General features: G+C 41.4%; 1 protein-coding gene across 7 annotated transcripts in view; it reads right to left on the reverse strand.

The window, feature by feature from the left end:
- hspg2 (heparan sulfate proteoglycan 2) overlaps positions 1-18,303 on the reverse strand; it is a 91,315-nt gene that overhangs the window by 43,449 nt on the left and 29,563 nt on the right. For 5 of the 7 annotated variants that reach the window (XM_084916156.1, XM_084916155.1, XM_084916154.1 and 2 more), the window contains exons 4-23: positions 11,795-11,854; positions 8,257-8,363; positions 8,045-8,103; positions 7,587-7,759; positions 7,424-7,462; positions 6,309-6,434; positions 5,972-6,163; positions 5,773-5,892; positions 4,577-4,708; positions 4,070-4,214; positions 3,338-3,495; positions 3,074-3,214; positions 2,774-2,937; positions 2,513-2,692; positions 2,123-2,319; positions 1,667-1,814; positions 1,056-1,183; positions 742-828; positions 457-515; positions 138-205 (exon numbers count right to left, since the gene is read on the reverse strand). In XM_084916156.1, coding sequence (XP_084772282.1) covers positions 138-205; positions 457-515; positions 742-828; positions 1,056-1,183; positions 1,667-1,814; positions 2,123-2,319; positions 2,513-2,692; positions 2,774-2,937; positions 3,074-3,214; positions 3,338-3,495; positions 4,070-4,214; positions 4,577-4,708; positions 5,773-5,892; positions 5,972-6,163; positions 6,309-6,434; positions 7,424-7,462; positions 7,587-7,759; positions 8,045-8,103; positions 8,257-8,363; positions 11,795-11,854 — 2,483 coding nt within the window. The remainder of the gene's footprint in view (positions 1-137; positions 206-456; positions 516-741; positions 829-1,055; positions 1,184-1,666; positions 1,815-2,122; positions 2,320-2,512; positions 2,693-2,773; positions 2,938-3,073; positions 3,215-3,337; positions 3,496-4,069; positions 4,215-4,576; positions 4,709-5,772; positions 5,893-5,971; positions 6,164-6,308; positions 6,435-7,423; positions 7,463-7,586; positions 7,760-8,044; positions 8,104-8,256; positions 8,364-11,794; positions 11,855-18,303) is intronic. The other 2 variants (XM_084916157.1, XM_084916158.1) reach the window with 1 other exon arrangement.

An 18,303-nucleotide genomic window follows, 5' to 3' on the forward strand; every position in this document is an offset into this window, starting at 1 on the left:
AAATAAACAAACACAGTCACATATGTGGCCCATGTGCCTGTCAAGCCCTTCAATTCAAAAAAATGGCAGCAGAAATTCTCTGCCTTGCAGATTTATAACAACTGATGATTTAAATGTTTACCATACTGCAGCCATACCTTACAGCTGCATGGCCCGCTGCTGGAGCTGACAATTCCTCTCTCATCACACTTGGTAGATGGGTTTGCTGCAGGGACAGAGCAGTGGAAAGATCACATATGGAAAAGAAAGTCCACCTGGGAGGGTTCCAGCCACCCTGCATACCTAAGCCATGACCACACACTACAATCTACTGTAACCCCAGGGGGGAAAAACTGATGGGAATCATTACACAAGATTTAGGTCTTCTTGTGATCATACGGCTGGATAACTGACTAGTTCAACAAGCCAAACAATAATGTAAAGGTCTTTGGATTTCTTTAATGTAAGTGTACTCACAGACAGGGACACATTTTCCATTAGGCATAAGAGGGTTACCCTGATAACCAGGAGCACACCTGGGAAAAAAACAGACAGAGATATAGTAGATATCAAAGTGTAGTTAATTTTAATTTTAAATACATTTGGCACATTTGAGAAACCACCTGTTTAATATTGCACCATACAATACAAAAGTCATTGTCGCAAACAGCCCCAAGAGAGTCGTACAGCTTAATTCATATCCGCACAGGTTCTTAATTACGCTCAGTGATAAGGTACAGGTAATGATATACGTTTCCTCACTTTTCACAGCGTCTTCCTGTATAGCCGGGCCTGCATGCGTCACATGTTGGCTGTTGGTCAATGTTCAGGAAGCAGGTGTCAGAGAACCTACAAGGTCCGCAGAAAGAATAATGAATCAAAATCTAGGAGCTGCAGTTTAATGAGTAGCATGTAAAATGCATAAAACAGTATTCGCGTATCTGAATGAGCTCAGCTTGAGTAGTGAGAAAGCTCAGTTTATTTACCAATGAAACCTTGTTTGAAGACTGTTTCCGCATGCATTAGTCTTCCATATTGTACTGTAGATGTGTTTGAGCATTTGTCTGTGACCTTACCGTCGTGATGTCTCAGTGTACGGGCAAGGGCAGGGCTTGCAGTCATCAGGACGGCCTCGGCTTGGGTCGCCAAAGTAGCCAGAACGACACTTGTCGCACTGAGGGCCCTCTGTGTTGTGCTGGCAGCTCTGTGGTTAGGAGAACACACAGTCAATTCACTCACACAGATGTCACTCAAAGTACATTTAACATTTTCGAGAATATTTGGGGTTTTTCTATTGTTGAGAATTCAATGAGAAGAGTGATACCATTGTTAATGACTCTACCAATAAACCAAGCATGCATGCAAGACTGGAATCACGGGGAAATTTGGGGTATTTTTTATATCATAACTAGCAAGTTTGGGTTTTGCAGCGAATAATATGCTGTTTATTAGCCTTTTTGCGCCATTATGCATCCACCATGAAACCAACTTCTGACTATTTTCCTGTTTGAATCAAAAGGTGTTACTTGCATAGGTGCTGGTAGTGAGGCTCTATAAGCCTTTAAAAAGGGCTAAACAACCTATTTTGTCCTGCTTTTGTTTTTTAACCTGGGCTAAACAAATCATCCTCTAATGCAGACACAATTGTCTGACTCATTTTTTTTTGTTTTGTTTTGGGGGTTTTTACCAGACATTGTCCGCTGATTGGATCACAGGCAGTAGCATGTCCATTACAATTACAACCAGCACAGGTTCCCAGATACAAGCCACCAGGAACACGCTCGAAACCAGCAGAGCACATCTCACAAGACAGGCCTGTGTATCCAGGAGGACATCTGGGAAAGATTAAAATACAAATGATCAAGCATGGCTTTCATAATGAAACTATGATGAGGCAAATTACAACACTTTGCGGTAAATAGAAAACAGCTGACTGAAAAATAGACTTTTTGTTGTTCTTGTTGCATTAGACACAAAGGAGACTGAGATGAAACTATTATAAATGATCACCAAAGTATAAATATAAAATTAGCCCTTGCGATGAAATAATCCATTTATTACTGTATTGTGCTCTTTACACTACATGTGTACACACTGGAGAAACCCAACAGACTGGGCGTTTCCTCCTTCTCACTTAACGCACCTGCATTCTTCAACGTCCTTAGCATGACCCAAAACGCTGAACTCCACAGTCGTGGTATCCATGACAATGTCACTGAGTGCCACACTGACCATGTGGTTATCATAGTTGGTGCGGATGCTGATGCTTTCCAGGTTGGTCAAGGTCATCATCAGCTCATCTCGGGTCACAGAACGACCACTGGAGTGCTGCCAGTTGTCCTAAAAATTTAACAATTAGGTTAACTAACATAATGCATGTGGAAGTGCTTAATTCATCTTACTTTTGATCATTATTAGATTATTACTCCGTCATGACCTATAAAATCTTTCTACATTTTCAAAAACACATATAATCATTACATCATTACAAAGTTACCACAGGATTGTGCAGAATCTGAACCAGAGCCCTTACTTCAGTGAATCTGATCTCCTTTTGGTTGACCACATTGGGAGGGGTGCCATTGCCTCTGCGGTACACAAGCCTGCGCCCATTTCCAACCAGCATCACATCTGGCTTCTCTACAGACTCGGACAATCCGCGTGCTAGTGTGTACCGCACCTTAAACTTCAATGATCCTCCATAGGAATCGATCTAAAACAAATGGAATGATTAACACGAATAAGCGTGTCTATAAGGCCATTAAAATGAGACTTGTGAATTATTTCTCCTTACTTTATTGCTCAGGAACTGGCGAGGCAAGGTCCAGAAGGAGTCGAGGTTAAGGAAACGACGTGAGAGGTCGACAAGCTGGAACTCTTCCATCTCCGGGTTAATAAGGAGCTGAGTGGAGGAAAGAGGAGGAGTACCAGGCCTCGATGGGTAGGTAACGTTCACTCCTGGAATTGACAAGTTCAGATTTATTTTATGTTAGCTCTTGATGTTAGGAATAAAAGTTTGAAAGGTAATTCAGCTGACAGTTTATTTGTTCTGTCAGCTTAAATCATACGCATATGCATTAAAAGCTTTTTTTGCCTTTGAAGTTTTCCTCCTCTGTGAAACGCAGACTGATATGGTTGCGATAACGTCCAGTGCTCTTGCAATTTTTAGAGATTCCACCGCAGAAGCAGGACAAACAGCGGCCATTCACGCTAAAGTGACCATCAGGACAGTTGCCTGGAAAGAACAAGTGGATATAACTTAACTACAGTTATCCTACAGTTTCCAAGGTACATAACTTAATGTTTGTTGTTAAAACTGTAGTCACGTTGACGCTGGGCCCAAGGGATGTGTCCGTACCTGGGTTTGGATTTGAAATAAGAGTTAACACTCCATCTGGGATGCCAAACACCAAGCCTTTAGCATTAATGGCCTCGCATGTGTACGCCCCCTGATCTGACTCCTTCACATCACGAATAATGAGGGTCCCACGGCCATTATCACTGGTCACGGTAATCCTGAGAACAGAGAAATAAAACACCATTGGAATAAGATAAAAAGCTTTCCTTTACATCTCACTGTTACAGTCTTAGAAAACATTGTTACACAAAAACCCATCAATTTTAAATGTAATTGCCCAAACCACACATGCAGTCGTCTACGCCTAGAGTGAACATTTCAAAACTGCAACATCTGGAGCTGGAGTACACCACAAATATTCGGATAATTACAATCATGGGCCTAAAGATGAAGAGTCAAAGCTGAGACGATCAGCTACACTGTCAACAGCCTCCTCACCTGAAACTGTATCACAGAGAAAAATATCTTCACAGAGATTTTCAAATCTTCAGAGACTACTGCAGATGACTTCTAGCTTTTATCAGATAAAGAAAGTTTGTTGGAAACAGATTGACTAAAAAATAACATTAACAAACTCCAATTCATAGATATTTTAGGCCATTTTGACTGTGTTTTCTCCAAACTCTGAATTATCAGAGGTTAAGAGTTTCTGAATGTGTACACTAAATTAGGTTTGATTATAGACCTGATGAACAAAAATCACAGAGGCGGTGAATTTCCTATCAAACCCACCTGTTGCTGGTAGGAATGTGTCCCCAGTTGAGTCTCCAGGTGATAATGGGTGTTGGCACTCCAACAGCTTGACAGGTGAATGTTACTGTGGCTCCCCGTGCAACCTGAACTGACTCTTCTGGGGGGCTTGTTACAGCAGGAGGGGCTGCGAGGAGTCAAAAAGAACAAAAAAAACAAAAATAAATGCACATTTACAAAACAGCTGGCATGTCACTGGAATTTGGCGAGTGAAGCTCATAAAGGCCGAGGAAGTCAAATTCTCTGCTATGGACAGACAATTTTCTTTTAGTTCAGGGATGGAGGGTTCACAAAAAGCCCTGTGTTTCACTGAATACATATGAAAAGAGCCTGTTTCACAGAAAATTAGGCAAATTGTACAAAGGAGGCAATATACAGAGTAGTGTCAGAGAAGTGATTTGCACAAAAATATGAAAAAAAGAAGTTGAATGTGTATGAGAATGAGTCTATTAACAGGCAGATGTGGACAGGCACTGGAGTGAGACTTACTGCAGCCATACTCATCGGAGCGGTCTTCACAGTCTGGCTCTTCATCACACTGGTAACTAGCTGGGATACATTTGTTATCACTCAGGCATTCAAACTGCTCAGGAGCACACCTGTCATCGGGGCCCTTGGAGGCTGCAGTGATGACAAGATGAAAAGTAATATTAAATTTATATCCCTTCACAACATAAACAGCAGCTTTGAATCAAGGTCAGAAAGGCTCATAGCAATTGCTTAGCACCAGCAACCAATAACCTAAACTGAAACCAATCATTTTTAGCATTATGGGAAAGGTGCTACCCCACCTCTTGCCCTATGGTAGCAGGGATAGGCTCCTTACCCTGAGTTGGATGCATGGATAGATGGATGGATGGGAAAGGTGCTTTTTTGCAGAGTCAAATAAGAAGATAAATACCACTATTTCTGGATTTAATATATGAACCTGAAGGTGTTAATTGGCCTCGCTCAACATAAAGACTGATAAAAGAAGGACACCTATCATGGATCTATCCTCCTATCCTTAATTAAATTATTTATTAATATGTACGCACAAAAAAACACTGATGGACTTTATCTTTTTCTTCATCAAGGTCACATTCACAGTAAAGCGACTTATTCTCAGTGGCAATACATACATTTGTGGAAAGTTTCGGAGGCCTATGATTTGTTCCTTCTTTTTAAATAAGTGTACTCATATTCACACGCAAGTATTTTCCTTTGCTTAACCAGTTCTGGGATATGGCGGTGGGGGGTGGAGCCTATCCCGGCTGTCATAGGGCAAGCAGCAGGGTACACACTCGAGAGGCCACCAATCTGTCCCAGGGCTAAACCACAGAGACAGAAAACCGTTCACACCTACAGCTAGTTTAAAATAACCAATTAACCTAACCCCATGCATGTCTTTGGACTGTGTGAAGAAGACTGAGTGTCTGGAAATAGCTCATGAAAATACAAATGTCACACAAAACACCCCAGGTGGAATTTGCACCCAGAACCTTCACACTGAGGAGACAGCGCTAACCACTGCACTATCATGCCACCCAAACTATTATTTGAAATAATAAGATGACTTAACAAATCCAAAATTAGATTTAATATTGTTGTTTAAATTTAAGAGACAGACATCAGAGAGGTAAGGGAGCCTTACTTATTCCTTTAAGACAGATTTTTACTGTCTCACAAAAGAAACGGAGACTTACGGCAGTCGGTTTCATCTGAGTTATCCTCACAGTCATTGTCTCCGTCGCAGCGCCAAAGTTTGAGTGCACAGCGACCGTTTTTACACTTGAACTCATTGGGTTCACAGGGAGATGGAGTACCTGCAAAAAAGGCAAGAGGCTGATTAGGGATCATGTTGCTCTCTGGGACTGTTCGCATGTACAGGGCTGCGTTACTCACCACATCTAAACTCGTCGCTTCCATCTGGGCAGTCCCGCTGACCGTCACAGATATAGTCACGAGGTATACACTCTCCAGTCTGACATGTAGCCTGATCCACTCTGCAGGGTCCAGGTTGGCCGGGGGGACGCACTACCTTCTGGGTTGTATCGACTGTGGTGGCAGGGGTTGTGATGATCGGAATAATCGGCCCTATTGAGTGTGACACAAATCTTTCATTAGGCCTATGCAAAGATGTACACAGGCGCTAATTACTGTCCCACACATCAAACAGCCATTATTCCAGCATATAACTGACCTTGTTAAACTGCCAACCAGTCACAATGAGGCCACTCACCACAATTGAGCTCATCACTCATGTCTCTGCAGTCTTGTCGGTTGTCACACAGGTATTCCATTAGGATACATGTCCCATCACCACACCTGTGCTCATCTGGCATGCAGGGTCTCACACTGGGGGTTACTATTAGAGATGCAGAGGGGAAGCAGGGGGAGGGCGATGTTGAAGGATCAAAGACATGCAAGCGTTGACTATGGTACAGCCAAAAAACTCCCTAACGTCATATTAAAGCACAATTAACACGAAAAGTTTTTTTAAAAATTTCATTTAATTTTTTAAAAAAACTTCGCCTGGAACTCAACTGCAGAAAGAACAACTCAGAAGTGTTGAAAATATTACCAAAATCTGAAAGCTTGTGATAATTAGGGAGCTTTTCAAGAACATTACAAGATTTTCATTAGTGTTTGTGTTCTGGTAACCATAAAATATACCATAGGTTCAAACCAACATGGCAGCTATACAATAACACATTAGACAGGCAAGACAACACTGGACAGACTAGACTGAAGAACACAAACTAAATGACAAAGAGTAGATTAGACATGGCTAGATGGATACAAAAAAATAGAACAGACAAATTTGATACACAATAAGAAATAAATACAAGACTGAACAAGAAAGGCTTAATAATGCACAAATAAAGACTGGATTGAACAAACACTAAACAGGGATTACAGTGAACACAGGCTACAAATACTTTGTAAGAATAGATTCGACACACAAAGACAGCAAAACGAGACAGACAGATGAATGACAATGCTGTCACCTGAATAAACAAATAAAAGATAAAGTCACCATTTAACTCTATTAGTTGCCATGTCTGTATAGAGAGTTTTGTGGAATTGATGGCAAAAAATTTTTAAAAAGCTGCATTCCTAATCACACTCATGCCATGCAAATATACTTTATACTCATTGGGCACTACTGGACTTCAAAGACTAAACTCAGAAGTAGACTCAAAGTCTGCTTCACACTTCTGTGCTTCCATGCAAAACATTCCTCAGACAACGGGACTTGTACACATCAAATTAAAGACACAAATGCTCAACTGTTCTTTCTAAATGCACTACAGTTTCTAACTCACCATGCAACAGGCATGGCAAAATACAAACCTGGGTCTGCTACATGCTCCGCTGAAGGCAAAGGTTCAGCTATAAACCAGAGGGAAATGTTAAGGTAACTGCCTACCCCGCTGGTAGATCTTCATCTGCTGTAAGTATACAGCAAACTCTTGGGTAACAGTGGCGCCTGTTTCAGTACTTCTTGAGGTCTTACCTACTCCAAGCCGTCTGAACTGAAAGCCCTGGACCGAAGTGCTGTAGGAAGCAATTGCTCCTTCCTTCACCACGTTGTACAGCACGCTGCGGATCTGTTCCTCATTGGCGTTGTATTCAGATCCCACATCTATTTCCACAAATACATCAACGCCATCCTCTCTTATCTCCTTTCTGCAAAGACCAAAAGAAGGCCAGCTGAGCCTACAGACTGTGTGGCATGCACCGCATATGTTAAACAATAAAGCTTGTTAAAAGCTTCCTCTTTGGCTGTCCTAGAAAGGACTTATTTATTGCTCCTGTATTACTGAGTGAATGTCTACAATGCTGCTGGCCTTGGGTAATACGGAAAAACAAGAAGAAATATCACCTGGCAAGGTAAAAAATATCCAAACAACAAAATAAAGCTACTTTAAGTGTCACAAATAAATATTTAAATAATATTGTGTATGTTCTTACTTAACAAGGATCACACTGACTGTCTGGACACCTGGAATCTTGTTGTACTCTGACTCGAGCTGTGGAGGAAAAATAAATTTTTAGACACACAGTCACACATTCTTAAATTAGCAAAGTCATAAATAAAATGTCTTTCACCATATAAGGCAGTAACAGTCTTATCATACTGTACAAGAGCGCTATTTAGCACAGTTTACGAGAACAGGACATACCGTGTCCACCACTGCTTCAGAAAGCTCGATAAATTCACGAGAGAAGATTTCTTCGTATTCGGGACCGTAGACCAGGGAGGTGAAGTTGACAGAAGCTCTGTAATAAACTAGAAACACAAAGTGGGGAGAATTATCTGTTAGTTAAACTGCACATTAATATCCAACTATTGTCAGGTGTGCGTGTTATAAGCTGCATTCGAGTCACTGTAGTCACGGTCACTGTGATGTGGGATACTGTTTGGAACTTCCTTTCCTCAGGAAAACCTCTGGTTAAATGTTTCAGAAGGTAAAAACTGAAAAGCACGACTGCGGCTTAAGTGAAAGCCACATACAAATTACAGCATCTATTTCTATATCTCAACTGTGACTGTGTCTGTGGCCAACAACCGACACACACTGACACAGTCACACTCCTCCACATACTGAAAAATAACCATTAAATTGTACTATCAACTATTCTGTGGATCACAGACATGGAAAATAAATAATCTAACATTTTTAAGCATATTTAAATAGTGACACATGATAGAAATGAGTTACAAATACACATAATACTCGGGACATTCAATATAACAGGGCCAAAAGTTTGCTTCAGATCTCCTGACTGAATGCTGATGATATCACAGACTTGGAAGGTCAGTAGGAGTAAATTCAGCATCAATACTGTGCCAGCAGCTGCGGAGGAAGAAGAAGAAGAAGAGGATCCTCTGTGACTGACTCTAGAAGAAGGCCTCAACATTCCCTCCTCAAGTCATACATGCATGAGGCAGGAAGGCTGGAGAGCAGTGTAAGGGGTCAGAGGATTACATCAATGGCCTATTTAGACTCCTTGTTCATGTAGTTCAGCAGCTAAAAACAGAACACTTTGCATTCAAATGTGTGGCAAACAGAAGCTGCAGTTAAATCGAGTTTTTATGCAATGCAAGCAAGTAGACATTTATTTAAATTAGGTTTTACAACGTTGAGAACATAACAGACATTCCTGTAGTGATACCGTGCAAGGACTTTAGGGATTTTCACATAGCTTAAGAAAGCTTCATGTTAAAAGGTGAGAGCATGCAGACTGAGATCCTGTAAACCATGTGCAATGTTTTCGGAAAATGATTCACAGTATATTCATATATTTTACAACAATAGCTTGTGATGATTACAGGAGAAACAAAAACAATAATGGCATCCAGATAGATAGCAACAAAATTCTGTAGAAGCATGCAGCAAAGCAATTGTTCTTCACTTGTGGTAGATTATAGGAGTCACACTGTAAAATAATAGCTTCTGCCAGTACTTCACTGTAATTTAACGGGGAAATTAGCTGCATTAAAGGCTTTTGAAACATTCTCAAATTGTTGATATACCCTCTTGTACAAAACAACTATAATGTGCGACTCGTTTTGAGGGAAATATTCGCTGTAATATTATGATTACAATGTCACAGGCTTAGCCATGAAACTTAAAATAGCCTGCGCCTGCGGGGTGCCCCATTCTCACACTCCTGCCAACACTTTGTTAGGATGGGCTTGCCAACCTCTGATTTTAGGCTGGTAGTGTGGATTTAGGGAGGAAGTCAATATTTGTACTGTTTCTTGCAGTGAGATGCTATTTGCCGTGCCAAAAGCAAAGAGTCATGTTCTAAGTAGGCATCTGCTCAGCCTCTAGTTAGAAACATACATGCCCAAATATGCATAAAACAATAAATCTGCTCACATACACACCTACTGTGTGCAGCCGCTATACACAGTCTTGGTGTATATAATTTTCTTCACCCTTTCCTTGTTCTTTGGATAATTGCACATCACTAGACATTCACACTGGCAGCAGATGTACATCATGCTTAACAGGAGCTACCTAATTAAAAGTTATAGATTTAGTGTCTCACATAAAGGCTGTGCGGTCACTGTGTTTAAGAGCGTTCCTCACTTTATGCCGCTAAGTCCCATTTTCCTTCTACACATCGGTGTTACAACAAGACGTCCAACTCCTGGCGAGAAAAGCACCTTTTATGTCAAAGTAAACTGAGCATTGCCTAAGAAAACAGTAAGGGGAACAAGTAAGAACAGCACTGCAGGCTTTAGCACAACCTGGTGTGCTCGCTTTTCAGACTGCTACTATTAGATTTATAGGACCAATTGTTAGGCCTGAATATGGTCTCAGAAAACAAGCAACATCAAAGTTGCTCATCAAAGCGCCTCTTTTGACCCATATATAATCTAATCACTTGAGTGGGTACTTGCTGCCAGGTCAACAGTGGCTTGAAGCCCCATTTCTCTCTGAGCTTGCCGCAAAAAACAGAAGAATGGGACTGCCTGAGATCCTTTGATTAGAGCACCAAGTTGTGCCATACTGCTAACGAGGGCCTCTTTCACTCCAAGAGCTCCTGTGGGCAACTTGCTGCTTTCAGCAAGGGGGAAAATCCCCTTTGCCAAGCGCCACCACCATCAAAGGTGATGAAACTGTGAGAACAGATGTGACGAGTGGGAGAGAGAAAAAAAAGTGTGGAAAAGTAGCATTCCATACTCTTAATTCATAAACTTATTTGGCGATTAAAGCTGTTCAGTAGAACTGTGGCAGCTTTGTGCAATGGGCCCCTCTAACACTCAGAGGGCTACGCAGAAGACAAAGAGTTGATTGAGCAATGAGCCCAGCCTGGCCTTTAAACCCATGCCACGCTGGGTTTGACCTTCAACCCCCGAGGCTGCGCCCAGCACCAGTCAAGCCATTTCCAAAACATGTGGGGGAGAGCCAGATTCTATAAGAACAAGGCCCAAACCACAATGCTCTAATAACGCCAACAAAGATCTCTAGTAACTCCCCTACATGGGATTTTGCTCTCTCTCATCTCAATCTCCTCCTTAGTTTTTCTGCCTATATTTCTATTTGCCAGCTGTCTCTTTCTCATCTTAACTCCCGTAGACACGACCGCTGCTACTTAACCCCTTCGCTGGTAACAAGCCAAAAACTCTGTTTCCAAGTCCTTTTATTGCCCTGTGGAGAAATCTAGGGACTTAATTCTGGCTTCATTATTAAGCTCTCCCCATCCTGCTCATCCACAGCTTGCAATGTAGAGATCAAAACCACCACTATATATATAAAAAGCTCATTTTCATACTTGTGTTATTGTTACTTAGTATAAGACCTGGTTTGTTGCATTGGAGTTGAACCACCAACACGAGGCTGATATGTCAAAGAGCAATTTTAAAATGAAAGCATGGAGTACATTTTGCAAGTGTCATGGTAACGTCATTTCAAAGACATTTTTAGCTAGAAATGGAAATGTTGTCACCCTGTTACATGATGGAAAAAGCACATAATTTTCCATAGCATCGGAAATCATTGAGAAACGCCTGTAAGACATTTGGAAAAACAAACCAGCTGGACTCAGACACTACATGCCCCAGCTGAGTCTTCCTTGGAATGTTATCTGAGAGTGTGTTTGGAAAAGACCATGCATAACTGAATGGAACAGGTGAAAGCAGAGTGTGCCAAAGACAAGAAACAAGAGAAAAACAAAGTGTTAAGAAAGAGGTGCGTCAGGACTTACTTTGGTCGTGCTCACTTGGGTTCTGTATGTTCCTCAGATATGAAGAATCCAACCAATGTGCTATAGCAAGAAATGAAGTGCAAGCAGCAGAGAGCAAGCAATAGTGGGAAAAGACGTGACGGGGAGGTCAACACGGCACAAACATGAGCCAGAGGTCAAAGATCAACCAAGGAAAGCAACACAAGAACAAGGGAAACAAATGAAGTTAGCCAGGCAGGTGCAGAGAAGTTAAAGTTTCAGGAAAGTTAGACAGGAAAACAAATGCAGGGAGAGAGAAAACAGAGAGAGATAATAAGTAGGAGAATTGAAAAGAGAAAAAGTTGTAGTAACAGAAACAGGAAATCAAGAAGAGCCACTATGATTACGTGAAACAGACATATTACAGTGGTAGCAGAACAAAAAATCAAAAAAATCCCAACAGCGTTTCATGAGAAGCTGGAAATGTCACCATCGATTTGCTGTGATCAACAGTCCCACTAATCATTACCATCTAAATGTTGTGGATACTGCTTCATGGGACAGAGGCTGCAGGAGGCCTGTGGTTTTATTAACCAGTGTCTGCCAGGAAACACACAAGGAAATCTCCTTACATGACAGCGACGAGGAGAAAAGGTGAGGGGCCACAACTTTAGACAAACCTCTTCCTCAGTCTTTCAACACAAAGAGAATACTTTACAAACAAAGTGCACACTTCCACATCCTGCTCTTCACATCTCAGCTGTCTGACACATACATCCACCCTGGCACTGCAGTAATGCAGGGAGGAGCTGTTTCCTGTTTTCCTTTTTAAATGGAAGAACTGAGCACTATTAAAAGAGTTTTAACTGGTTTTACCCTAAGTTCTCTCCACTGGCATGGGCAACAATGACCACGTTCTTTTTCGTGGTGACTCATTCATTCTTCCACTGCTTGGGGCGTGCTATGAAATGGCAAGTGAGGAGGCCTTTTGGTTGTTTCAAGAAAGGGATCCAAGTACAAAGGTTGATTTACAAACCATTTACAGGATCTATTCACTATCTTGTAAACAAAAGCACCCTTAAAATGTATTAAAATGCTCCACACAAGCACTTTATACTAACAAGAGAGATTTTTTATGCTCCTCTCCAGATAAATATGAGTCCACTCCATAAACTTCAACAAACAGTAGTAAACAAGATCTCCTTCATAATTGAGTGAGTATACTGGATCCAGCTGTTGTACAGCTGCACATGCGAAAACAATGAGGGATCTGACACACGTTACTGCAGTTGTGGCATATATTTTATAAGAAGGCAGAGTTTACAAAAAGAAAAAAACTGTGTAAAGAGTTTTGTCTGGCTTGCAGCACGTCTGCATTTCTTCAAGTCTAAAATACCCAGCCAGGAAACAATTGAGAGAAAACATGCCCTACCCAAATGACACGAGGTTTCCCACAAGAATAGTGACCCAAACTAATTAAGGCTAATGAAGCATTTGCTACTTCAAAGTCTGCTGATCTGCTGTGATCACTGTCAGAAACAGAAAAAGAGTGGAAGCCAGAGAGGAGGAGGTAACAGATTTGTTAATACTCTCTGCTCTGTTATGGGTTGATCGGGCTGAGGTCACTTTCTGAGACAGTCCTCACTGTGTAAGAGGCTGGATAGAGAGATATTTGAAAATACAACAAACTAAATGGATCTTTTACCCAACAGGAGAAACATAAAGTAAGTATATTGCTCAAAAATAATTAAGACAACACTCAATCTTCATAGTATAACTTGAAGTCAGTTACACTTCAGGGACATCAATGTGTCCAGTTACGAAGTATAAACAATTGTGAATCCATTTCATTCGCTCTGAAGCAAATGAATGTGACAACAGGTGCAATGGAGAGGAAACAACAAGACAACTACATCCATTTTCTTCCGCTTATCCAATTCAGGGTCATGGGCAAGGCAATCCCTAAAAAGGGAATGGTTTTGTACGTGGTGGCCACAGACCATTGCTCTCTCCTTATCCCTCTAGACTGATTTTTGTATACTTTATCTTTTTGTTAGTGTCCTTTACACCACTGAGTCACAGTCTTAAAGAGTGTGGAGGAGATGCTTGAAGATGGATACACAAAGTGCAATGGACAGGGGCATCGAATGGCATCAATGCAGCAGATGGACAGTATCGGCTTCTTTGGGTCAGGGGCAGCAGGAGCACCGTCGGGACCCTAGAAAATGACCTTAAGCAAGCTAGTGACAGGTAAAAAAAAAGAGTCTGGAGATATCAGCAACATCATCTTGCATGACTGGTTTGGCAGTGGGTCAGTAATGGTCTGGCAAGGAATATCCTTGGAGGGTCAAACTTCTGCTAAGTACAAGAATGAAATCCTCAGAATCATTGTCAGAACTTCTGGGCCCCATGTTCCTCCTGGTACAGCGTCATGTGACCAGAGTGTACAGGCAATGCCTGGATCAAGCAAATATTTTTGAATCCAAATGAGAACCTCTGGGGCATTGTGTAAATAGTGCCACAGACTGTCCAGCAGCTCACTGATGCCCCAGGCAGGCACATGGGGTAATACACTCAGTAGAGTGTGTCTCATGTCAAGCTGCATTATCTTGTGGTTTAAAATTTTAACTTTGATTGAATCCAGCCAGAATACATTATTTTGGCCTCCACTGACCTTTGTTACAGCAGTTTATGTGGTTTCCCTCTGTTTTGGGGGGCCAGTGGATGTATATGAATTGTCAGCAACAGAAGAAAAACTAGTTAAGAACTGAATAAGTCCTGGGAGTGGTATTATTTGATATAGATACTCTCTAGGGTGCAACCAGGAAGCCACTAATCAACTGTGGAGCTTTATCCAAATGAACTCATATCTGGGAAAACCACAGGACAATTGAATACCCAGCCAATAACCACTTTAATTCAGTATTTGGTCTGCAGCACAATTAAACATTTTGCTAGCACAAGTGTAAGTTACTCACTTATGACGTATCGTAGCTTATTATATAAAGTACAAGTCCTTCCTGGAGAGAGGAAAAAGAAAATCACTCCAGCAGGCAGATAAGCTCTCTTTGAACGAAACCCTAAAAATCTCTTTCCTAAAGAGGAGTGGCACAAGCCAGCTCTCCAAGGCAACTCATTTGTTATTGGTACAACAGAGTGTAGGATCACAGGGCTAGGTGCAGTAATAGAGCTCAAGTTAGTGGCTAAGACCATTCAGCAGGAGTCTTTCAGAACTATGCCCACCCAAAATGAATTGTACACAGTCAGAGTGACAATCTGCTGCTTATGAATGGATAGAAGCTTTTATCACTGATTGACACGAGTAGGTAAGTAGGTTAGTCCAAACGTGTCGTTTAACACTGCAGCACCGACGTTCGTTTGCTCCTACAACTGTCCTGTCCACAACATTCTGTTTCAAGTGTGTGACCTCCTTGTAGGGCTCCAGCAGTACAACAACAAAGATCTCAGCAAAATAACTGCAGCTGCCAGCGTTTGTCCCTCTGTGTAAGTGCCCAAGAGGCTCCGTGTATCTGACACACTCTTGCAAACACACACACACAGGCAGTGCCACTGAGACACACATACCAGCTGACCATGAAAAAGCATGAAACTAAGTGGGTGGCCTGGCACTGCTCAGGCCAAACTGACAAGACAAGCTACATTACCCTGATGTATTGTCCACTAATGGTGCAACATCTGCTCAATTTGACAGATAACGGAGGAATCCAAACCTATGTCGTGTTTTTTTCAGTAAGCGCTCACTAGTAAATGATTAGAAGCAAAGCCAGGTGAGGCTACACAGGAATGCAGTACCCTGTCTGTGAGTCTCCCTCTACTCACATCAGTGTCAACAGTATACACACACACACATGCACACACACACAAATCACAGCATGTAGATCGAACTCCAATGACAGGTGAGTCCTTGTCTAGCTTATTTAAACAATGGATGAGAGCTAGTTTAGACAGCAGCGTTAGATATTGATGTATAGCAATCTCAGCACGACAATAGCTGGAAGCCATGTGAGTTTCTCAGGGCTGAGATGCTGTTTATCATGTTTACACTGACATATCTTTTCACCACTTGCACAAACAAAACATTAGTGAGCCACAAAGAAAAAGAATGACAGCTAGTAGGATTGTTGACACAGTGACTTTGACATGTTTTGCTTATCTCTTCCATTTTTAATATGTGGTTGTCTTTTCCTTTTTTTTTGCACAGCAAAAGATAAAAAAAATATTATATAATTTCTGAGTAAATCTCAAGACTTCTTTAAAAGGAGGCTACTTGGACAAATACAATACACTATGATACTGACATGGTCCTGAACCATTGCAATGAGAAATGTACTTAATGGGACATATCACGGTTGAAGTTGGTCTACTATGGGACTGCACTGGGACCTACACCAAATGCCTTCCACTTGCATCTGTGGAAAGCATAAGGTGGAAAGAGCACACCTCCCTTCCTTTTCATGCGCATACATGGAAAGTTGTGGAGGTGTGGAGAATAGGACTACAGCATAGTACAAAACAGGAACAAGAGACAACAGACACTGATAAAGTTTTTTAAAAAAGGAGCTGAGGTGGAGGTGGGTTGTAGCTGGACTTCTCTGAGAAGTCAGAAATTAATCAAGCATAATATTCAACTACTAAAAACAAATATTATTTGTTATTCTGCATTTTAATCAAAAAATAATAGTCCATCCTTCCATTCTCTTCCACTTATCCTTATCAGGGTCGTGGGGGGGGATGGAGCTTTTATAGGGCGAGAGGCAGGGTACACCCTGGACAGGTTACCAGTGTGTTGCAGGGCTAACAAAGAGAGGCCGACCATTTGCGCTCATATTCACACATGTGGGAAATTTAGAATTACCAATTAACTCAACCCCACTAACTGCATGTCTTTGGACCGTGGGAGGAAGTCAGAGTACCTGGCCCACGGAGACATAAGAGAACATGCAAACTCCACACGGGTGGAGTGGAACTCAGGCAACAGTGATAACCTCCGAGGTGCTCCAAACAATGTGCTTTACTATTTTTTCTTGGATAACAACAACTTACATACATATTTACAACAACATAGTGAATTAACCACTAGAAAATAATGAAAATATATTTTGCTGATTACTAGTACTGTTAAGCTGGGGCATAAACCTTATTTTTAGTAATGGTTAATTACCTTTATTTATTTATATAGAAAAAGAAGTGGTCTGCCATGTTTTTTCACCCTGGTCTAAGTATATTTTAAAAAAAAATTCTCAAGCTTTTTACCCAAAATAAACACTGTGCAGAGCGTAACCCCAGCGGCCTTTCGCTAATTACTACACTATTACAAGCGAGTGGCCTGGTAACCTTTGTTTCCTTATGTCCTAAACAAAGTGGCCAATATCCTTAGAACACTGGGAATGTCTGTAATGGAGCCAGTGGAACAAGGAAAGGCTCTCCCAGAGCAGATAAGTTGTCCCAAAGAAATCTCTTTGGGACTCTGAGTTTAGAGGTCACGATGAAAGGTTAGGAGGACATGGGACACAGTTTCCATATCTCTGGAAAAGATTGCAGACTATGATTAAGAGGGAGACAAAGAGCAACAATACACAGAAGACGGTTCACAATAGCTCTTATTTAAGAGCAGTTTCAATTCCAGATGTTTTGCAGGGAATCATTTTACATGTCTGAGACAAAGGGAATTGGGAATTCCTTAACCATCAGCAGTCACACAACAGGATACAAAGCATAATGGGGGCATCTGTACCACCAGCGTCTCGCCATTTACAGAAGTGGAGGGGGAAGGAAGGCACAGGCTTGGGTGAATTGTCTGGACAGCCAACAGGACAGAGACACTCAGCAAAGTATTCAGGATTCAGCACAGGAAACAGAATTTCCTTCCCAAGGCAGATTTACTCAGATCTATATATGGCGCTAGTCTGACTACACTATCTTATGACCACGGTCATACTGGGGAGAATGCAAATGTGTCCAGGCACCTTTGAGATAAGGCAATATAATTAAGAAAGCACCAAATAATCTCAACTTTCTTTTCAACAGCTACATTAAAAAAAAATTGACCTCTATGTGAAAACAAAAGCAAGGAAGTTTATGGAACCAGAGTACTTGGGACTGTTCTTGACTCATTCACGCTCAAAATGTTAACACACACAAATGGAAATATATTTTCTCATCCTGTACTGTGATCAGAACACTGATTTGCTGTGTCTTTTATGACTTTTAGATATTTTTTCTCACATGAATCTGTCTGCCATTCTCATTGTAAGACCAGCTCAGCGTGCTGCAGAAGGCTGGAGTACAACTTAGGCTGAAACAAGCGGCAAACTGTGTTTATGGGGTAAAAATGCATTCCCTTTAACTATGTCTCAAAAAGGTCAACGCTAAACAAATACTGAAGGTTGAGTCAAAAAGTGATTCAACAGTCAGTTAAGCCTTGCTAGACTAATCTGCCGCTATCACATGATATCAACACCACACATATTAATGCTAGCCGTGTCAAAATATCCTCTGGCACCTTTAACTGTCCTAGATTCTGTGAGGCC

The sequence above is a fragment of the Perissodus microlepis genome, chromosome 20 (genome assembly GCF_051167445.1).
Source record: "Perissodus microlepis isolate ML-2025 ecotype Zambia chromosome 20, ASM5116744v1, whole genome shotgun sequence".
Classification (NCBI taxonomy): domain Eukaryota; kingdom Metazoa; phylum Chordata; class Actinopteri; order Cichliformes; family Cichlidae; genus Perissodus; species Perissodus microlepis.